This window comes from Stylophora pistillata, chromosome 4, assembly GCF_964205215.1.
Source record: "Stylophora pistillata chromosome 4, jaStyPist1.2, whole genome shotgun sequence".
Taxonomy (NCBI): Eukaryota; Metazoa; Cnidaria; class Anthozoa; order Scleractinia; family Pocilloporidae; genus Stylophora; species Stylophora pistillata.
The window spans coordinates 26,648,869-26,671,086 of record NC_142522.1 but is presented as its reverse complement, the minus strand read 5'-3'; the positions used below and the strand labels follow the sequence as shown (position 1 = coordinate 26,671,086).

The window sequence follows — 22,218 nt, the reverse complement described above, 5'->3', positions numbered from 1 at the left end:
TTTCCATTTAGAACTCGAGGCTGCTCACATACGTTTAGTGAGGTTGAGGTGAGGCGCGCTACGAGACGATGCACACATTTTTGATCAGCGAACCCCGCGGCGTTGCCGCCTATCTGTCTGACTCCCTAATTACATATTTACGTCGAGCTTTGTATTTTCTACTAGCTCAACTTCGAATTATATACCGGCGGTCTTTCAGTGTTTACTCATCCGCAAAATTTTGATCTGCTCAAAAGAACCACACAAATAACCACATCAAGGACGCGCCACTCCTAAATTCATTTCTTTGATTGTTGATTCATATTATTACTATCTCTCTCTGACAAGTGAAGTGTGGGCGTCTTGTATTCTGCAACATACACCTTTATAGTTATCTAACGGGCTATACCAGCAACTAAACTTCTCGTACATCTAGTTTCAAGCTTGGCTTTTATAGGTACAGTTGAGAATCTAGAACATTCCGTAACATTACAAGAGATTCTATTTATATATTAATTCAGGGATGACTTAGCATGACACAGCTACTTCTAGAAAATTCTTGAAGGTTACACTACAACACGTATCAGAACTATTTTTCTGGCCTTTGGTAAGATTTTCCTGAAAAATGAAGGGTGGAGTCCTAAATTTGCATTAGCTCCCTAGAGGTGCTAGGAAAGAGGAGGCCAGAAATTGTTAACCCACCAAAACTTATTGGTTTTCATAGCCAGAGAAAGAGCCACAAGCACCCATTGTGCCGCATCAGCTATGTCCTAATTTCTTGTTATGGATTCGATCATATAAAACTCTTCATTTTAAATGTACAGTTGAGATTCTATAGCAACGAAATGCTGTTAATACGCGGGTGTGTAGAAGGAAAATCAAATAAAATTGTGAAGTGGATGATTTAGGAACAAGTCACTTTTCAGCTGAGTTGCTGATAGCTCATGCGTGAAGATCGCCAAGTCACTGAAGTAAGCAAGAGCTGTGGTTTTGCTGTCTCTCTTCAAGCCAATATCATACACAGCATGACCAATTCAAATACTATATGCTGTTTCTTACACTAACAACTAGGTAATTAATATGGCTATAAACTTACAGTAAGTGCACTTAAGCAGCTCTCGCATCTCTTTCTGAGTTAGCTTACTCCCTTTGTGCCCCATGATGACAAGAACAGTAATTCAATCAAGCTAGCAGCATATCTTTATCACCTGAAAACCACAACTCCACAAATTGACCGCCATCTTAGCTTAGATTACCCAGAATACGTTACGATGTTATTTGGGGACGAGTTCTGAAAAGCAGCCAATCAGAGAGTATTTTTATGATTCTTCACTTGATTAACTTCTCAGTGTGCTGTGAAGCCCCTCAATAGTTATCATTCATCAAAATATGGGAGATAACTATTGTTTTCACCAATCCCGAGGAAAATAATCGTTTTAGTATACACCATTCAAGCTGAATTACTCGTGTACCTAAACGTTACTTTAATTTTATTTATATTTACCAATATCTCCTGAGCTGAGACGTATAATTATTTTAGTATAATTACTAAGATCATTATCACAGAAAATAAGCCTATTATCTCCTTTAGGACCATCTAAAACCTGCGCATGTGGTTTCAGCAGGATATGATGTAGTTTCTTATCAATCGGGGCGCGTGCAATTGTCAAATCACATGAACAAGATAATTATTATTAAAAAACAACAACAACAACAACAACAACAAAATAATCAAACTGAACAACATACTCGGACACCTCTCGCGGAAAATTATCCGCTCGGAGAGGAGAATAGGGAAAACATAAATGAGGTGCGAGCTTCGAGAAAACGTCTTCTTTTGAAGCGGCATAGCTGTAAATGACGGATGCACATCGGGAGAAAAACGAGTTCATTCAAAATATTTGCTCAGCTGTTAGCTAATTTTAACAAAACGTAATGTTGAAAAACAATTCGGATCAACTAAAGATAGCAACAATCTACGATAGATAGCGTTATTGGTAGTGAGAACATCTTGGAGTTTGGCTCATCATTTCGCTTCTTTTGCATATTTTTTGCATGTTTTTTTTTTTTAATTCACATCATTTTGTACTGCAGTTTTTGACGTTTAAGGAGGAACAACATGTGTTCACATGGTCATTTTTAGCCCATTGTTACCCTATGATTATAAGCATTAATAACTTTATTGATATTTGCGAAAACTAATGCAAGATATGTTACATTCTCTAACCTAGAACAAAGCTAATGATAGAAGTAGAGTACTTCGGTGAAATGCAAATGAAATTTACAAAGGAATGTAGGGGAATGTAAGCGATAGTAAAAACACCAAAAAGAACGTGGACGACTGTCAAGTAAATTTAACGTTTCACTTGAAGTTATTCATTTCCTTCTTATAGTTCTCGTTGAACTTGTTAAATCGGTTTCAACGGAGAACATGCTAAATATCAATAACGTTGTAAATTACGGGTACCACAAAACAGTAAACAATCAAGTTAGCTAGTGCGAGTATTTGTATTGTAATGTTTATATACTGCAACTTGTCTTGTAATGTTGACACTGCTTCTTTCATACTAAGATAAAAGCTCTCGCTGACCAGTCTTTCTAACATGAATATGTATATGTAAAAAGCGTGTTCGTCAAATGTTAAAAGATTTAAGACATACCATTTACATAAGTAAGTTAAACTTCAGATTCTTCAGTTCTAGTTCCCTTGAGTTTTGAATAAGTTTTTTATTGCCCTTAAAACTAATTCTAAAAGTTACTAGATGTAAGGTTTATCAAAGATTCAGTTCTTCTCATTTGTGTAGTGACTCCAAAAGGAACACTTTCAGTTCAAGGGGTTCTTATATTAAGACACACCTACTTTATTACAAGCAGTTTAGATTCCGTTCACAGAGTATTATTGACCAAATGCAGGAAGCTTTGAAGATCATGATTACTCGTGCGGAATTTTTGGACGTAGCATAATCATGCCGCACTGTAATAACAGTAAATTATTCTCATCTTGGTCGTGGATGAATAGATCATAAAAGGGTAACTCCCTTCCCATTTGTCTGAGTTTTTCGAGTCCTCATTGTCATATTGTATATGTTCCTCAGTAATAAGGGCGCCCTCTACTTGCTGACACTCGGACGAACCGTAAGCTAGCAAGTAAAAAGGTTTGTCGACAGGGAGGATGACGGGATGAGACTTGTCACCATCCGTTTGACAACAAAACGAGATCCTAGTATCATTTCCATATATCCCATCAGGAAGTGTCCCACCATGTCTGTTCCTGTTGGACGAGTTTTCGTCATCCCACTGTATAAATCCTTCGCTGAGTCCTACTGGACAACCACCTTTCTTGTAAATGCAATATTGGCCTGAAAAAAGTGTTCAGATTTTATTTATCATGAGACTCGACAACTCAAGATCCGACATACTTCTTTCCTGTTTATGATTCCATGTAGTAACTGGTTATGTAATTCAAAGTTGGTTAAAAAAGCGAATCTATAGCGAATAGTTATGAAAATCACTTCGCGGGAGGCAAGAAAAAAAACCATGGTTCGAGAGGAGAAGGAAGGAGTCAGACAACCAGCGAACAAGCGTAAGTAACTGAGTTTATACAGCGGGAGATTTGTCATCACGATCTGAAATATCCTAGGGACTAGCCAAATAGTTTGATAAACTGACGATTGTCTTTGGGGTAAAATCACGATAGAACTTTGGCCGAAGTTTATGCCCGGAAAAACCGACCAAGTTTGAGATAAAGCGAAGGTCGTGATATCGATGATTAAAACTCACATGACCAGATTACTCCAGTGTCACTGGGTACTGAGGCTTGTGAGGAAGAATCGAGCTCTCCCGAGATAAGCCACCAACGTGGCGCAACGAGAACATCGGAAAATCTCAAAGAGCTTTACATTGTCAAAACTAACTGAACAAAGAAAAAGCTTTTGTGCTGGTGTGAAAGTCTCTCGTTCATCCGCGCGAGGAGAGAAAGTTGACAAAATTAGAAATGTATGAAAAGTTATTACCCTTAGGCCATGGTTTCGCTTCATTACTGACTTTGATTACATGTTTTAGGCAGAAACTTCTGTTCAAATCATTTTTCCCAACGACTACATCCAAATGAAAACTATCCGAGTGCCCACTGTTGGGATAAGAGTCTTCCGTGTCATGGAATCTCCAACCTGTTTTCCACTCAGAGCCGTGAGGAGACTGAGGACAGCCTGTCTTGGGACGAGGAAGTCCATATGTCCCAGATGGCCACACTGCTGTACACAAGAGAAATTTGGCCGTTAAACTTCCAAGATCTCAATATTCATATCCCTTTCAGTGTGTCCTAAATCCATAGCAATACCTTTACTTAAAGACGGATGTTTTTTGTCTTTTCACAAGCGTGGAACGATGGAAAAAAAAAGTCTGAATTCGCATGAGGAATCAAACCTCAGACCTTTGAGGGGTGGGGGTGTGAGCTAGGTCATCATTAGGTTCGTGTATGACAAGCTAAAGGTCCTTTTTCGCTGACTCACCATGTTGGTTTCCTTATGATGTTCAATTAAAGAATTAGGTTTGATGATCAAACACCATACACAATTTGATATATAAACCTTATTCGATGGTTTAAAATAAAATACGCGCTGAAATTATGCGTAGTATTTTTTCCAAGCCCCGTAGGGGAGTGAAAAAATATGAAAAATGAGCAAAACATCCGTCGTGTATTTTATGATAAACCATCAAACAAGGGATTTATCATTCCACTATCAATTCATTTTGGAAACCTCTACGGCCTTATTTGATCATCGTACCGACCACGTCATGTGTGAGTGAAAGAAAAACTCAAAAAACAAAAGCAAAAGCGATTTAAGTGTTCTTAATGACCGAAAACAGAAACCTAATGCCTTAAAAGCTCGTTGCTGGAAAATTCGTACCCTAAAAAACAGAAATGAAAATCAAAGTTTGAATCGTTCAGTGAGGCCACTTTTTCTCCGCTCTCTCTCTCTGTTATTTTCCCCGTTCTACAATGTAACACTGTGACAAGTTATGTGTGTTCTGTGGCCCTATAATTTGCTAAAATGGCGTAATAGTGGAAAAATAATTTCCTTCAATCTTGCCACCTGTCTGTTTGAAAAAAGAAAGGGTTCAAATCAGCTCGAAGTACCTGATTTGATTAAACAAACTAAAAAGTTAAAATCAGAAACAAACATGAAACCCAGTTTTCTCGTGGTAATGTCTTGAGGCAAAAATGAAGAACCAACTTTTTAAAGAGGGTCCTTAATAGGTTTATCGGGATCCGGAATTGGGCTTATTTGAAGGCCGGGATCCGGGAATTAAGAGTAAGAAGGGAGCAAGATGCCAAATTGTTGTTATGAACGAGATACGGGAATCTGCGATTTTGAGGGGCGGGATCACTTAGACGAGCCGAGAACCGAGGAGTTCGTTGACGAGAATTTACAAAGAAATTAATCTACGAGAAACTCCAAACAAGTCTAGCCTTCCACGCAGTGGTTTTTATGGGGATTGCATTGCTCTTCTCCCGTCAAACGCGAAAGTAAAACGAGATCCCCTTGTATCGTCTGCGTAGGAGGCTAAAACAAGTCACACAAAGGGTTATTTATGGCAGTCTAATCTGCGCACGCGGCCTCTGCCCTGTGCTGTTGTTTTCCTGGCAACCCACTGGTGATATCTGGACATTCTGAGCTTTTCCCTATCCTGTAATGAACTTTGATTTTTTGGTGACGAACCAACTCATCGATAGGGAAAAACTGCGATACGTTGCTTTATGAGGGTGTCAGCTACTATCGATAGCAATGAATCGAGTGACCCATAATAGATATAATAATAGTGATGATAATATATTTTACTACGAGAAGGGAAATAGCGGAAGACACTTTCTGTGGAAAAAAATTTCGGGCTCAGCTTCCACGAGAGGTGGCCTCCTACAAGGCTCTCAAGGAAACAGAAGAATTGTGTTCAGTTAAGTTTTCTTTTTGTCCTTTGTTATGGAACTGTGGGATTGTCGTCACCTTTTGTTGCTTTTTGAAATTGTTATTCGTTTCTTTGATACTGGCGGAAGGAATTGGTTACTGTGACTAGCGTGTGTTATTCGTGCAAAACTTTAAAACCTTCGAAAATGAACAATATCATCGTTTTTGTGTAAAGAGATAAACTTACGCCCTACTATGAGCAAAGACTTCAACGGATGAGAAAATCATCACCCACCGAAAAGACCCTTTTAAGTTGAGGTAATTGGCGAAGAAAAATTTTTACGATCGGGATCAGGATTGGCCAGTATAATCCGTCGGGGTTACGGGATTGAAGAACCCTATTGGGGACCCTCTTTTAACTCACGATACCTTCAAAACACCCACCTATATCATATTTCATTGTCATGTAAAACCGTCCCGGGTCTGTTACATAATTGCCTGGTCTTGCCTCCATGGTTTGACTATTCAGTTCGCAGATCTTTTCGCCAATGAAAAAGTTGATACTCTGACATTTTTGCTCTTTATCACATCGCTTGACGCAAAAAACCGGGCTACTGACCCCGAATGCGTCATATGTGTATCCTAGAAGAGCTTTTTGGGAGGCTGATACTTGCAACTTGCACTTGCCGATGGCATTAGCCCGTGACATCCTGGATACCAAATGGAGGAAAACAACTGTACATAGTACCCCCAGAATGCTTTGGGTTCTCATGTTAGGGCCAATAATTTATTCATGGCTTCTGTAAGAACATAAAAACGAAAATTTTCTTACAACCAGTTTATCATACCTTGATATCGTACCCAGATCCCACCACGGGTGGCAAAAAAACACTGACGGCGGAGCAAGGGACATGAGGAGGGCTCTAACATCCTTAAACAAACATTTGAGGGCGCACAGGCAGACCAATCCCCCTCCCACTCCCACTTATGGTCAGATAAATGATGCTCGAAAATATGAGCATTATTACCCCTTGAGCGTCACCCCTGAAAATATGGCATTATGCCGAGAATCATCCTCAATGTGTTTCATTATGCTCAGTTTGGTAAGTCAAAATAATAGCAAAGACCCCCTCCCAAAATCCCACCATCAACAGGTAAAACTTTAAAGGAAAAATAAAGAAAGAGGCTTGCTGAAGTTTATAGCACAATGTTTTATTGGATGAAATGCCCTAAGCGGAAGCAAGAAAAGCAGGCTCACTAATGAAAATACTGAGGCTATTGAATTTATCTCTTGTTGAACTGTAATGTCAAGGGAATTTTTAAGAAGTTTATGCATTTTGCCGGCATTATACTCGATGCTTTGGTTAGCATCATGCCCAAAATTATGCCGGCATAACTTTTCTGAGCCTACTCACACTGTGTTTTCACGCAGAAATTACCGTAGGTGCACAGCAAAATTGGGTTGGTAAAATATTAATGACTTTTTTGTCACGCGCAGTCGGATCGATCCATAAAGATGGCACTGGATAAAAAAAGTATATTTCCAGCTATTCTTTCAACTTCCTGCCTATTCATTCTCACGAATCGATTTAGTACACACTGTTGATACTGCGAATGGGTTTCCTTGTGACGACGAACCACACATAGAAAAAAGTACGTATGATGCACGATCCTTCGCAGTAGATAGCGCTATTTATACAATAGCGAAAATCAGACCTGAAAAAAATCAGGCCTGTACGGGATTCGAACCACTGACCTTGCGATACTAGTTCAGCGCTCTACTAATTGAGCTAACAAGCCAACTGGGAGCGCTAAATAGCGCTATCTACTGCGAAGGATCGTGCATCATACGTATTTAATACCGCAGTTCAAAATATATGAACTTCATATTTTCATTGTATAGAAAAAAGTTATGGAAATTGGGAAATTCTAGTTAGCCGCCATTCACGTACAGCTTGAATACGTACTTAATTTTCTTTATGACTCACTAAAAGAAACTATCAAACGGAACAAAAATAATTGAAACTTTGAAAACTTAACGTATAATCATTATGTGTTAAGTTTTCAAAAAATAACAGATACTTTCTGTAAATGGAATACGAACTTTAAATTAATTTGAACTGAAAACAGTTGGAAAAACTACACCTTACTGTATACGTTGTGAGTTTGGACATCTAGTTAATTGTGTTCGTGAGCAAGAGATAAGGTGTAACTTAGCGACATGAAGGATTCGCAATTTATATGGAGATTTAAAGGCTGAAAAATCACCTTTTACGGTGAAGATATGCACTTCGTAAACCTACTTTCGCTGCGAGTTTTGTGTTCGTATCTTGACGAATTTAGACTGACTTTGTCACTGTGTCCTGACCTGAATTGATTAGGCAATTCGTCCGAAGAAATTAATTCTCAAGGACGCTGATGATGAAACACTGCTTGGGGTGTCGCTTACTGAAAGAGATTCCTGCTCGAGTATCTTTTTAGTTCTGTTTTTGCAGTAAGGTATCTTGCGTTACGTGAGGTAAGCATTTTAAGTCAACAAATTTAGGTAAAAAATTCTTTTAATGACCAGCTGGTCGCACAATCTATTTTGCTCGGAGGCAACCAATGTGAATGCATTAAATGAGAACTTTCTTTCATACAACATCAAATCATCGCCCGGCGAGAGCGCTCAAAACTCCGGCCTCGAGAGCTTCACGCTGGCCCGATAAACAATGCTTCCATGAAACTGAGAAAACTTAGCACTAAAAAGAGATTGTATCAAAACATGAAATATCATTGACTTTCCTCGAAAGAAGTATGCAGTATTCTAAAAAGTAAGATCTGATCACAGAAAAAGATATGCTGATTAGAACTGAAAAAAAAAAAAAAAATAGAAAAACCTCGATCACAATGCCCAAACTCACGAAGCGATTACCAGGTGTAACTTGCCGATTTATAGGATTTACTTGTAAATTTTTAATGCTAAAAAATCTAATTATGTTACTCTACAGAGAAAAACAAATTCCTTAAAATAACTTTTTCTGAGAGGTTTGTCTTCTTGTCTTTAGGTTAATTATCGAAGTACGAATTACCAGTGGAACCTCGATTTAACGAACCTCTCTATAACGAATTCCTCGGTATAACGAAAGATACTTCAGTTTCAGCCCGGCTAAAGTTACAGTAAAATGTATGTCACAGAACCCCGATAGAGCGAACCCTCGATATAACGAAGTAATTTCCCCAGTCTCTTGGCACCTCGTTAAATCGAGGTTCCACTGATTTGGTGCACTACAATCTTATTGCACGAATTTGAAATAATATTGGCGATGTTAAATAGTACCAAAAGATCAAACGCTCACCTCACGCAACTCCAAGGACATTAGACAAAGTAGGACATAAAAGATACCGATATTTAGAAAAGGAGGAATAAGACTACATAGAGGAATGAAAAGCAGGTGCATTTGTGAGAAGCTTCTGTGAGGACAGGTAGAATCGTTTAAAAAATACGATTTATATCTGCTTGAGGGGGGGGGCCCAATGACTCTATCGCCTCTCGCTGGGCTCCTGGCTGGGCTCCAAATATGGATATCAGGACCTTTCTTTTATCGCAAACTTTTTCCAGGTTCCTGGGCGTAAACTTGTGCCAAGGGTTATTATGATGTTCTCCTCAGGTTCTTACTCCGTTTGACTTGTCCGCACAAGGTTTCAGATCATAATTACCGTGAGACTCTTCACTGCATAGCTTATGAAAACTTGTTCGTTCCTTGCGGAGCGAAGGCCATCTACGGAATCTTACCATCTCATCTCGCCCCAAAAATGATCCCAAGGCCGTAAATGATCCCCAAATCGACCCCTAAGTGATCAAGGCTCCAAAATGATCCCCAACTCTTAGATGATCTCCATCTGGATCCCAAAATGATCGCCTTTTGTTACTGCAGTTGCACGGTACCAATGTGAATAACTAAAAGAAAATGACTTAAAACTTTTAATTCTAACATACTGTTTTCAGGATTACGAGTATAAAGATCAATAGCTTGTATACCAACAAAACACGCGTGCTGAAAAGCTAACAGCATTTATACGTCTCGACTCAGATTCCATCAATAAGGAAAATCAATCTCGCATTAAAAATAAAGCGCTTATAGAACTTGTTTCATATCAAGAACAAGTGTAGTGTGTTCTTGGATTAGGGCAAGGGAGGTGTCCGTGAACACCACCCAACGTCACGTCGTCTAGTTTGGAATACGACGGCAACGAGGACGTTGCAAAACAAAAATCTTATTGACAGAACAATCTTTTATTTCTCAGCACCACCCCCTCCCACAAAACAGCAAGGTGGAATCGCCAAAATTCACGTGCTCCGAGAACGGAAACCCCTATAGCAAATTATGTAAGTTTCCATTTAAAACTTTAAGGCCGCTCACATGCGTTTGGTGAAGTTGACGTGTTGCGCGCTACGAGACGATGCACACATTTTTGATCAACGAGCTCCACGGCGTTGCTGCCTATCTGTTTGAAGTCCCTAACTCAGTGCGTGGAGCTTTGTATTTTCTACTGGCTCAACTTCAAATTATATACCTGCGGACTTGCAGTTTCTACTCATCCGCATGATTTTGATCTGCTTAAAAGAACCACACAAACAACCAGATCAAGGATGCGCCACTTCTTAATTCAATTATTTGATTTTTGATTCATATTAGTACTATCTCTCTCCGACACGTGACGTGTGGACGTCTTTTTCTGCAACATACACCTTTATTGTTATCCAACGGGCTATGCCAGCAACTAAACTACTCGCAACATCTTGTTACAAGCTCGGCATTTATAGGTGCGGTTGAGAATCTAGAACGTTCCGTAACATTACAACAGATTCTATTTATATATCAGTTCAGGGATGACTCAGCATGACACAGCTACTTCTAGAAAATTCTTGAAGGTTACACTACAACACGCGTCAGAGCTATTTTTTTCAAAGGCCTTTGGTCAGATTTTCCTGAAAAATAAAGGGTGGAGTCCTAAATTTGCATTAGCACTTTAGAGGAGCTAGGAAAGAAGAGGCCAGAAAGTGTTAACTTATCGAAAATTATTGGTTTCCATTGCCAGAGAAGGAGCCATAAACACCCATAGTGCCCCATGAGCTATGTCTTATTTTCGAGTCATCCTCGGTGTAAAAACCTGATGAGGTTTTCTTTGTTTCATGAGGTATTGTTTTGCTGTACGCTATTGTTTTTAATGTTTTGTTGTCTTTGTTTTACGTCACTCGTGAGCCTCACAGGTTTTTACACCGAGGATGAGCCCTATTTTCTTGTAATGGACTCAATCATATAAAACTGTTTATTTTGAATGTACAGTTGAGCTTCTGTAGCAACGAAATGCTGTTAATACGCGGGTGAGTTCTTACTTTTAGAAGGAAAATTTAATAAAATTGTGAAGTAAATGATTTAGGAACAAGTCACTTTTCAGCTGAGTTGCTGATAGCTCATGCGTAAAGATCGCCGAGTCACTGAAGTATGCGAGAGCTGTGGTTCTGCTGTCTCTCTTCAAGCCAATATCATACACAGCATGGCCGGAGTTTTTGAAATCAAGGACAGGATTATCGCTGATAACATGATTAACTTTCTTATCACCATTTATGTAAATCCTGAACGTGCGCTCCGATCTTCCCCACGTGATTGCCACGTGCCTCCAGACATCTGTTTCCACGACATCACTGTAACAAAACGTGCAATGTAAACAAAACTGATTAAATTTCACATCTGTAAGTGAAGCTTGTAACACACCAAGGAAAAGAATTGCGGATATGACTTAAGACTTTTTTAAATGTGTGAGATAAATAAAAACTCTGATTCCTCGCAAGGATTCCAGTCTCAGCTGGCCTCCTCTAGGCGTTCAATTGATAAAAGGGGCGCAATGAAGGCGGCAAAGTAGAGCAACGAACAAGTCCTTTCACTATCTAATATTGAACACATGACGCCTGGCAGCTAGCTTTGGATTTTTTGTCTTCCAGCATAAGCCCTAACTGACAGAACATCGAGCAGAGTGGACTTGCACTCGTTAAATTCTAAACTCGCGTCGTATTAGATTTAAAGCTTTATCTCGGGGCCAAACGTTCGCACAAGATTTAATCAACTGTTTTGCACCAAAATGAACGGCCTCGTTGATTGAGAAAGAAGGAAATTTACTCACCTGAACTTTGTACATGAAGTAATCATGTCGCTCGTTCCACTGACGTCCCTTCTTCCCTGGAAACAAAGCCGACCGTTTATCTCAATACCAATTCGGAACTGATCAATCAATCAATCCAATCCTTTATTTAAACACGTGACACCTAGGAGTACAGAAGTTCTCGTTAAAACGTGTACGTGAATGTACAATTAGAAAGAAAACATAATTTCTGTAACAATACAAATAATAAGTAGATCTATTAAATAACTAAAACAGGATCGAAGATCATAGACGAGAGCTATCAATAAAAATTTACAATATTAACAATATTAACAATAACAATACTTGCAATCACTACCGCTAAGCCATGTGGGCTTTAAGAGAACGCTTGAATGAAACAATATCTGGAGAATCTCTGAGTTTAGGGGGTAGCGCATTCCAAAGTTTACTACCTAGAAATGAAAATGACCGATGTAAAAACTCAAGATTAAAAGGAGGTAAATCTAGCCTTGTACTGAGCCCACGTAAACTATACGGTACATTTCTAAAATTAAAAAAAAATCATTTATATAAGGAGCCCCCTTATCATACAAGCACTTATATAACATAACTAACGATTGGAATTGCCTACGATTCTCCAAGGACTTAATGTCGGCCAGCTTGAGGAGGAAGTCGTATGACACAGACAGTGTCAGACCAGTCTGCATAAACTTCTTGCCCACTTATCATGGGCGATTCGATAAAGATCCAAACTGCAATTGTCAGATCAGTGTTTTGGAAAGGAACTGATGGTGTCTCTACGAACGTTCCCGGTGTTCCGTCTAAATACAAAACATTTCTGCCGCTTTTTCGGAGAAATTTTGCAGCTTTTTGTAATCTAAATTAAAAAGAAAGGTGATATTTAGTTAATCAAAGGGCTTTACGATGACGTGAAAAAAAAAAGTCATTTTAGATGATCTTAAAAAGTAGGTGAAAATAATTTTGAGGATTAAGGGTCTTCGGGTCTTAAGCACACAATCAGAAGCCGCCAAAAGATTTTATATTCAAGCAACAGAATACCGGAAATAACATCACTCACAATTGAAAAGCCACTGAGAGTAAAGTTCTTAACCGAAGAAATATGATAAGGCCCAAGAAACAGAGAAAGTAATAAAATGATTTTTCAAAATTGGAAGCCACGAATGGTATGCAGTTTCTTAGTGTGTAATTTTCTCAGTTTTACTTGGAATCAAGAGTAACGTTTTCCTCATTGAGTAATTGGCTCGATTATTCCAGCCTGAGCCCTGTTTAATAATACTACCTCAATTCTCATAGTAGCAGGATTTAAAACGACAAAGTATCTATCTGTCAGCACTTAACCAAAAGAACTTGATTCCTTATGTTAGCGAGCTGTCCGTGTCAATGAGTGTCCAGTGAAGGAAGGAGCCTGGAAAAATTTTATCGATACCACAATCAATATTTTTTAATAACACCTTAATTAATCTACCGCGAGAATAAAGAGGACGAATTCAAGGAGGTTCTGCTCTGCACGTGCGCTTGGTATGACCGAGTGAAGCTTGGGGGGTGTAGTCGCTAATTTCACACTTTTTTTCTAAGTTCTAAAATCGAGATCAGTTTTATGATTGGAATATGTACGAGCTTTAGGAATCCGCAGTGAGGTTAAATGAAAAACTACAACAACAAACCTGTCCGACTCAATCCATTCCACCCGTTTTCTCTTTGCTCGCTATGCCTTATCGCACAGGCCTCCCAACACTAGAACAAGAAATTCTTTTTTTGTTTTTAAATATAAATGTTCAACAAAAGGTAACAACATTCCGCCCCCCATGAACACACATGTTAAAGGGCAAGTTCATAGTCAATCGCTTTGTCTCATAGACTTTCAGTTTACTAAGCTTCTCCAGAATCTGATTCTTCCAGTAAACAAATCTTGGTGATTGGCCCTCAGTAAACGTCAGTGGTGATTGGCCCTCAGTAAACATCAGTGGTGATTGGCTCTCAGTAAACAAATCTTGGTGATTGGCCCTCAGACCCTTTGACCCTCACTTCTACACTCCTGACCAGTCCGACAGATCCAGGAAACACACTGGTTACCAGTCCGATTGGCCACTGATATCGTGGAACATTATCATCGGCAATAAGGACTAACTCTCCAATTTGCAAGTTCCTTTGTGCTTTGTGCCACTTCTGTTCTTGTAGCGAGGGAATGTACTCCTTGAGCCAACGCTTCCAATAATGGTTAGCCAGAAGCTGTGCCTGGCGCCGTCGCTTTCGACTAAACTTGTCGCTGTCATCGACCATTTCTGGGGGTAGATTCACTGTGGGATGAATGTTTAAGAAATGGCCGCTGGGTGTGAGAGGCTCCTTGTCATTCAGGCTTAATGAATTTCTTGTGAACGGTTTGGAGTTAGCAATTCTTTCAACTTCAGTAAACACTGTCTGGAGTACCTCTTCGTTGATAAAGTCTTTACCAAAGATAGCCGTCAGGCTCCTCTTTACGGTTTTCAGAAGTCTTTCCCAAACTCCAGACATGTGCGATGCCCCTGGAGGGTGAAACACCCACTTACAGCCACGCTGTGACAAATCTCTACCCACTTTCTCATTGTCGATTTTATCAATAGCCTCTTTAAGCTCCTGATCAGCCCCAACAAAGTTCGATCCATTAGAGGAGAGAAGCTCCTTCACATTTCCCCTTCGATTTAGAAATCTCATCAGCAGCTAGATGAAGTCATCTGTTTCCAGGGACCTGGAAATCTCAAGATGCACGGCTCGAGAGTTCATACATACAAAGTTGGCGCCCCATCGCTTCTCTGCAACTTTTCCTCTCCCTCTCTTCGCGTAAAAAGGGCAACTGAAATAGTCAACACCGGAAAATGTGAACGGTGGTTCCTAGGGCGTCAGCCTAATCTTTAGTAATTCTGCCATTTCTTGAGTCATCTTAGGTGCCATTCGTCTCTTGCAGGATATGCACCTCCCAGTAATCTCCCTCACCGCTGCTCTTCCCCTAACCACCTAGAATTGTTCTCGAAGAAGGGAAAGTACTTGCCCAACTCCACAATGTCCATATTTCTCGTGTACATAGCGTATCTGGATCGTGGTGACTTGATGATTCTCCGGCAGGATCATAGGGTTCATAGCATAAGGAGATACGGGTGCTCTCGAGATTCTATCACCGACTCTCAATACACCGTCATTCATGATTGCTGGTTTAAGCTTCACAATATGGCTTGACGCCTTCACTTGTCTCCCAGCTTTGAGATCCTTTATCTCTTGCGGGAAGACGCTCTTCTGTACCAACTTGACAACTTCTCCTTTAGATTTTTCAATTTCTTCGTGACAGATACGCCGTGTGATTTCGCATGTGTTTGTCTCTTCTTTCTTTTTTTCTGGAGGACCGCTTGATCCACTGTAGAAACTTCAGTAACCAGGCAAATGTGCGAAGAAGAGCGATCCAGCTAGAGAATCGGGTCAGAAGGCAGTTTAAAGATGCTGTTGGGTTAACCTTGGTCAGGTACACTTCTTTCTTTATCTCCAGCTACTCTACTGCGATGTTCTCAAACTCGGATTCTGGCCAGTAATCCTCACTACTATACAGGATGGGTGGGGGCCTTCTAGCCAGCGCTTGTTCTTAAGGAATTCATTCATCCCAAGGCCTCGACCGACATCATTGGCGGGGTTCAGTTTGCCAGGACAATGTCTTCACTGTTGTGGTGATGTGCGGTCCCTAATCTCTCCAACTCGATTGGCCACATAAGTTTGAAATCGGCTGTTCTCGTTGTGAATATAGTTTAAAACGATCATGGAATCGGTCCAAGAAACCACTTGTTGAAACTCAAAGTTCAGTTCCTTTCTCACTGCAAGATCAACTTGTGCTGCTAAAAGAACTCCCTGTAGCTCAAGACGGGAAATACTGACAGTTTTGGTTGGGGCATTTCTCGACTTTCCAATAACAAATGCACATTCTACAGTTCCATCAGAGTAGGTATGTGGCGGTACCATATCCAATTTCCGACGCGTCGCAGAACTGATGAAGCTGTAGAGTAGCTCCTTCACGGTCTAACTGACTAAAGTAACATCTGGGCACATTCACGTTCGCCAGAAGAGGTAGGTCATTTTTCCACTGCAACCATCTTTGGAGGAGTTCTCCTTCGAGAGTTTGATCCCACGCCCTTATAAGTCTGCGCAATTCTTGCATGATTTGCTTCGCAGGCAACATTACAGGCGCAGCAAGGCTCAGTTGGTCGAAGACCGAGCAGATTGTCGATAGAACTCCCCTCATGGTGTTATATATCTTTTTCAAACTCTAAGACTTTGAAACCAAACGTGCCCGGCTCTATGTGCCACCGTACCCCCAGTGCTCTATCGACGGGTAATTCATCAAGATTGACATCCAGAGACGGGTCAGCTCTCTTTCCCAGGGGTATAAAGGTTTTGCATGGCAGCCACGTTGCATGGCAGGAACAATGAAAATATTTTGCATAAGAAAGAAAAATTTTTCCCATGGGAAAAATAATCTATTGCTCCTGCCATGCAACATGGCTGCTGTGCAAAACCTCTATAGAAGCCCAGACCTTGCGGTTGTTGCTAACAAATTTCGTCAAGTTAAATGCGCCCTTAGCACAAAGTTTAATCAAATTTTCCATCAGCGCAATTGCACTTTCCGGTGTTGGTACTGATTTCAAGAGGTCATCAGCATAGAAGTTGTGTCTAAGAGTGTCTATCGTAACCGGATCAAAACTTCCTTCATTGTCATCAGTAGTTCTCAACAGGGCAGAGTTAGCTGAGCAGGGTGAGTCGGCTGCTCCGAATATGTGTACTGTCATCGCGTACTCTTGTGGTGTTTTGTCCATGCCTTCTCTCCACCACGGAAATCGTAGTGAATCTTGGTCTTCTGGGCGCACTTTCACCTAGTGGAACATGCTTTCAATGTCCCCAACAAGAGCCACATTCTTCTCACGAAATCTCAACAAGACTCCAACTATGTGGAATCTGGTGACTAGTAGTCTAGACCGCAATGTTATTAACCTGCGGTGTGCGTTCGGCACATGGGCAGAAACAGTTAAAAAACATGTGCTCGAGTGCATGAGAGAACCGCCATGTCGAAACTTGTACTCGCTATGTACTCGTTGTGTTGTTTTACTAAGCGTGGCCGCCCCGTTTTATTCTGTTAGAAGTTTCTGATTAAGTATTCGTTGATTAAAGTCTATTAATTCAGTCCTGTGGTTTACACGAACTAAATTGATCGTGTAATCAGGCCCCTATAACAGATTCTTATCCAAGGACGTTCCTTGGTGTTCTGCGCAGCATCAAGGACCATCCCTACTTTGTTGGGCTTGCTGCTGCTAGTGACTGCAAGGTGAGGCAGACACTACGTTCTGGGACCAGATTTGGAAGCGTCTTCATCTGATAGCCTTCGAGCATATCCCTTCGCTATGTAATCTTCCATAGTAGCACGGTATTTCTCCTGGAGACTAGGATCTCTATGGAACTTTCGTCTCAAACTCTGCAATCTCATTTCTTGCATTCGTTCGGTTATTCGGTAGCTGAACATCATCTCTCCTCCACAACAGCCCCGTCTCATAGTGATCTTCGTCATTAGGTCTTGTTGTCTTATTTAGGATGTCCACTGCTCGCATATCCTCTCTGGATAAGATAAGGTATCGGCGTTTACAATCTGCGTCCCCTTCCGTTTCAGCCTTCAAAGTGCTCTTTGTTCCAAACTCCTCCACCTTCCAAAACTTCTCTACTTGGTCATACATATTCTTTTCGCATGTGACAAAATTTACTGAAATGTCTCTGTTTCTGTGAGCCATGAATCGTTCCAGTTATGACCCATCCCGGTGGGCCACGCAGAGCTTGCAATTGGCTGTCGGGCTTGTTTGACTTTCGAACTTCAAAAACTTCATGTGCGTCATTGATATCCTTTCCAATGAGCACTGCCACCTTTCTCAGCTTCACGTCAGGTATTTAAATGTCCGCTAGGTACGGGTGTAATTTTCTGTCAATATTTTGTGGAAGGCACTTCTCTGCCATATTGACCTTCTCTGATACAAGGCCTTCTTCCACAGTAATGACCTCTCCTTCTCCACTTGCGGATTGCAACTCGAATTCTACAACTTCAAACTCTTCATCGTCTTGTTGCAAAAGGGTGCTAACCGACACCACTTCCTTCCGACCTTTCAGGCCTAGTTCATTAGCAACGTCGGAACTAATCATGGTTCCACGTGAGCCATTGTCTAGCAATCCGTACGTGGTGATGGACCCCATCGGACGATGAGATCTTCACTGGTATCACATGGAGAAGTATGGTCTTCTTCTTGGTGGGCTCTATTGCGGTTGCGTACTGCACTGTACTCCTAAGTTCAGCCGTGCTCGGATGCTCACCATTCCTTGGGTTTGGCTGATTCTCCGCAGGTTGTTGTTCCCGTTGATGGGTTTGGTTGCCTCATTCAGTGTCTCCATTGTCTCTTCTTGGGGGTTGTGAAGAAACCTGTGGTGTCGTTTATCACTTCTACGTGGATAGAACCTTTGGGATTCACACCTGTCTCTACGATGTCCTGATCTCATACAAACATGACACAACCTATGGCGTTTCACAATATCCCAGCGGGTCTGCAGATCTTTGTTTTGGAACTCGAGGCATGAGGCCAGTTCATGTGCACCAGGGCAACGCAAACAGCTCTTTACTCCGAGTAAGGGCTTACTCTGTCCATTACTCGTTCCTGGCCTTCTAGATGCATGAGTCTTTCGCAGAGAAATCAGTAGCAAAAGATGAGGTCTGCCTTGGATCCGGAGGAACTTTACTTCTGTTGGGTGTTTTTTTGTTTGTTTGCTCTTGTCTCCATGGTTAGTATGGCGACTACACCTGCAATCCTGGATCATTCTTAATTGCAGCCTGTCGTTTGACAAACTTGGCAAGATCTTCTAGACCTGGATTCTGCCCATTTTCTCTGATGGAATACGATACATCAGCCCACTTGTTGATCAAGTAGTCGGGCAGTCGTCCGGCGATGAGCTTCATATTCGCTGTTGTGCTTACTTCACGTTCATAGTCCCCTTGTAATCTTTTGGTGGCACACTGGAGTTGTTCCGAAAAGTTACGTAGACCTTTAAAATCTCTATTTCCCTGTTTCGGTCCCACTGTCAGCTTTTCGATGCAGGCAGTCGCAACTGTAGCTGGTTGACCATAGCGATCTTCTAAATTGGCAACAATATCTTCATATGAACACCCAGCAGATCTTGCTACAACATCTTGTGCTTCATCTGTCACAAACTTCGGTAGAAATTCAATTTTCTGCGCATCAGATAATTAGCCATCTTCCAAGTTGTCTCGAATCCTTCTCCTAAAGACTGGAAAGTCTGCAGCCCTTCCACTAAATTTTACTGGCTGCATCGTCTGAAGCGTGGCGACTCTCAAGAAAACTGACTGCGTTGAATTTGTGCCTGAGTGTTGAATAAATTCGGGGGCTTTGAGGTTCAGTGGCTTAGTCTCCCGTTGACAGTAGGCAACCCAATTGGCTGTCTGTTCTTGATTTGGTATATGAGGTTAAAGAGAGGATCTGAGTTCATCTTCATTTCTTACAACCGAGTTCTCTTCATTAGATTCACTGTCATAATCCTCTAAAGCTAGCAAACCAACCTCCTTTTCTTCTAACTGAATTTTAAGGTGGCTCGTACTAGTTTCCTCGCGCGGGAACAGATAACTCTTGCGTCACGCGCGAGAGAAACGTCCGAAAGAAGCGCGAGATTAAAAGACGAAAATTTAAAACAAAGATGGCGGCGCGAGGATTTTTTTCTACTTATGTGAGAAGTTTACCTAAGAGTTTGTATTTGATGTGTTGAGCGGCCACTGTGAATGCAGGAGATAAAAACTAAAATAAAGAGGATTATTTTCGGAGAAGTAAAGTTTGCTTCACTTCACATTTAAAAGAAATATTCAACCGATATGAAATCTTGTGACGGCAAAAAAAAGAAGAACTCAAGTGAAGGATAATCTACCTGAAGTGGAAGAAGACTTTGAAACTTCAAGGAAAATAATATGATATAGCCAGAAGTCATGTGTGGGATTTTTAAGATGAACCTGGGAGGCTGTCTTTGACGGCTGTTTAATGATGTTCTTAGCAGTAAACGTCTGTAAACATCAGATCGTATGTGCTCGCGCGAGCACACGCAATCGTCAGCGGTAGCTAAAACAGATCATGAGCAAATGTCGATCTTATAGAATCCAGATTTTTAAATGCGCGAGAACGCGCGTGGAAATTTCTAAACTCACGAAAGCTATTGCATGAAAACAAGTCCGGTGACCCCTTTTTTTTATTGTTCCAATATGATAATAACGTCGAAAGGAATCATCAGAAAAAAAAAAATAGAAATTTCTACGGAAGGAAATTTGCGATGTGTGGCAATTGCCTTTTTTCTAGATTTTCTGAATTTCCGCTCCGTAGAACTTTTTAAAAATCTTTGTGCATGTTCCTTTTCAAGTGCCAAAAGCAATAACTGAAAAAGATCACGGGGTCACTGGGTTAGTTTTCGAATTATTTAAGCCGCAAGCTAAAAATTGCGTCTTAATACGCCTATGAATGCATTGCCATGGAAACTGCTAGTGACGAAATGACACCTGTTTTTGGATAACCAATTATTATATAATTCAACCCCGTAAAAGTGTTCAACTGGCGTTGGTTAGTCTTTCTGTTATATTCTTTCAAAGTTACAAACCATCAAAAAGATGAAAACCGGTACGAGCCACCTTAAATCTCATTTCTTTAGCAACTTTTTGTTTTTGCATTTCGATAGCAATTATTTTCTTGTCCATTACTGTCTCATACTGTGCTATCTCTAATGCCTGTTTTGCCATGAGTTTCTCCAATTCTACGTTTCTTTCAGTTCCTTTAGTTTTGAAGATCTCGAAGATCTGGACGACTTTGACTTAGTTGAAGTTATCGGTGACAATTTTGCTTGCCAATTGAAGGATTTTAAACTATTCTTTGAAGAGTGAGGTGAACTTGGTCGTTAATAATCTTCAACTGTCTTTTCGCATCGAGAGTAATCGTCATAAATTTTACTGTAATGCTGTTCGACACGCTCAAATCCTTCAAAAGACAAGTTCTTGAGAACATAACTCTGATACAAGTCACTATAACGAGCCCATGCATGCTCAAGGCTCCTCACTGCTTCACGAACTTCCTCACATTCTCGTTCCTCAGCAATACTGGTTTTAACTTTATTTATTACTGTACTTACTCGAGCCAAATAGCCTCCAAGTGAGCGCCTTGCCTTATACATTTCTTCCGCTGCAACATCTTCCCGGTCTTTTATATTAACCCTTCTAGTTCGCGCAGGATCCGCACTTTTACAAACATGTCCGACTCAATCCATTCCACCTGTTTTCTCTTTGCCCGCTATGCCTTATTGGAGGCACACGCCTCCCAACACTAAAACAAGAAATTCTGTTTTTTTTTTTAAATATAAATGTTCAACAAAAGGTAACAACAGAGGGTAGGGTCAGCATTCTACTGTCCACCTCACTGAGCAATTTCTATGCGTGAATAAGATAATATTATTGAAAGAACTGCAGAGATTTACTATATGAAAGTGATATATATTTAACAATAAGACTCAGATAAAAGATAGTGAAGAGCAAAAGGACTGTTCACTATTAGTCTTGTGAAGGTCTCTGTGCTACCACAGTTGATCAACAAATGATCAAGAGAAACTAAGGCACCTGTCGTGTTTAAAGAAAAATGGGGTTACCCACCTCAAAACTTAATTATATAATTGCCATGTGAAAAGAAGCAACATGTTTTTATGAGTTTCGTGGGTAAAACTCTATACACAAAAACATTATACTGTATCTGTAAATTGTTTGAAACGTTAGCGCATTGTAATTATTAGAAAAGAGAATATTTTGTCTCCAAATAACAGTGGACCAACTCGTTCGTGCTATAAGGGTCAAGCCAGTAATGACCATTGACTGCTTGTTTTCCTTCGCTCGCCTTAATCTCTGCGCACGACTTAGCTGGCAGTTCAGGGATCGATCCAAGAGGAACTGAAGATAAAATAGTGAAAACAGAATAGATTTAAGTGATTTTTAAAGTATGTTTTACCTAAGTCCTTTACCAATTTCAAAACGAGCGCTATTTTTCCCATGGCAAACTATGAAGCCTTTTTGAGACCTTGAGGAAAGATCTGG

At 40.6% G+C, this 22,218-nt stretch overlaps 2 protein-coding genes across 2 annotated transcripts; both read right to left on the bottom strand.

Moving 5' to 3' along the window:
- Positions 1 to 1,767: 1,767 nt before the first annotated feature.
- LOC148733095 (uncharacterized) lies at positions 1,768 to 12,679 on the bottom strand. Its single transcript, XM_088757161.1, has 7 exons — positions 12,388 to 12,679; positions 12,051 to 12,192; positions 11,492 to 11,574; positions 9,224 to 9,825; positions 6,330 to 6,685; positions 3,993 to 4,232; positions 1,768 to 3,338 (listed from the first exon to the last, which is right to left on the bottom strand). The coding sequence occupies exons 5-7, from the start codon at positions 6,655 to 6,657 to the stop codon at positions 2,944 to 2,946; spliced, it is 963 nt and encodes a 320-aa protein (XP_088613287.1). The 5' UTR covers positions 6,658 to 6,685; positions 9,224 to 9,825; positions 11,492 to 11,574; positions 12,051 to 12,192; positions 12,388 to 12,679; the 3' UTR covers positions 1,768 to 2,943.
- Positions 12,680 to 12,758: 79 nt separating this feature from the next.
- Positions 12,759 to 17,846, bottom strand: LOC148733094 (uncharacterized). Its single transcript, XM_088757162.1, has 2 exons — positions 13,715 to 17,846; positions 12,759 to 13,455 (listed from the first exon to the last, which is right to left on the bottom strand). The coding sequence occupies exon 1, from the start codon at positions 14,739 to 14,741 to the stop codon at positions 14,028 to 14,030; it is 714 nt and encodes a 237-aa protein (XP_088613288.1). The 5' UTR covers positions 14,742 to 17,846; the 3' UTR covers positions 12,759 to 13,455; positions 13,715 to 14,027.
- Positions 17,847 to 22,218: the final 4,372 nt, after the last annotated feature.

Coding starts and splice junctions, on each gene's coding strand:
- LOC148733095 (XM_088757161.1), bottom strand. CDS start 6,657: ATGAGAACCCAAAGCATTCTGGGGGTACTATGTACAGTTGTTTTCCTC. Junction 4,233..6,329: donor GACAATGAAATATGATATAG/GTGGGTGTTTTG, acceptor TCTTGTGTACAG/CAGTGTGGCCATCTGGGACA. Junction 3,339..3,992: donor AGCGAAACCATGGCCTAAGG/GTAATAACTTTT, acceptor CACTTTTTTCAG/GCCAATATTGCATTTACAAG.
- LOC148733094 (XM_088757162.1), bottom strand. CDS start 14,741: ATGAGATTTCTAAATCGAAGGGGAAATGTGAAGGAGCTTCTCTCCTCT.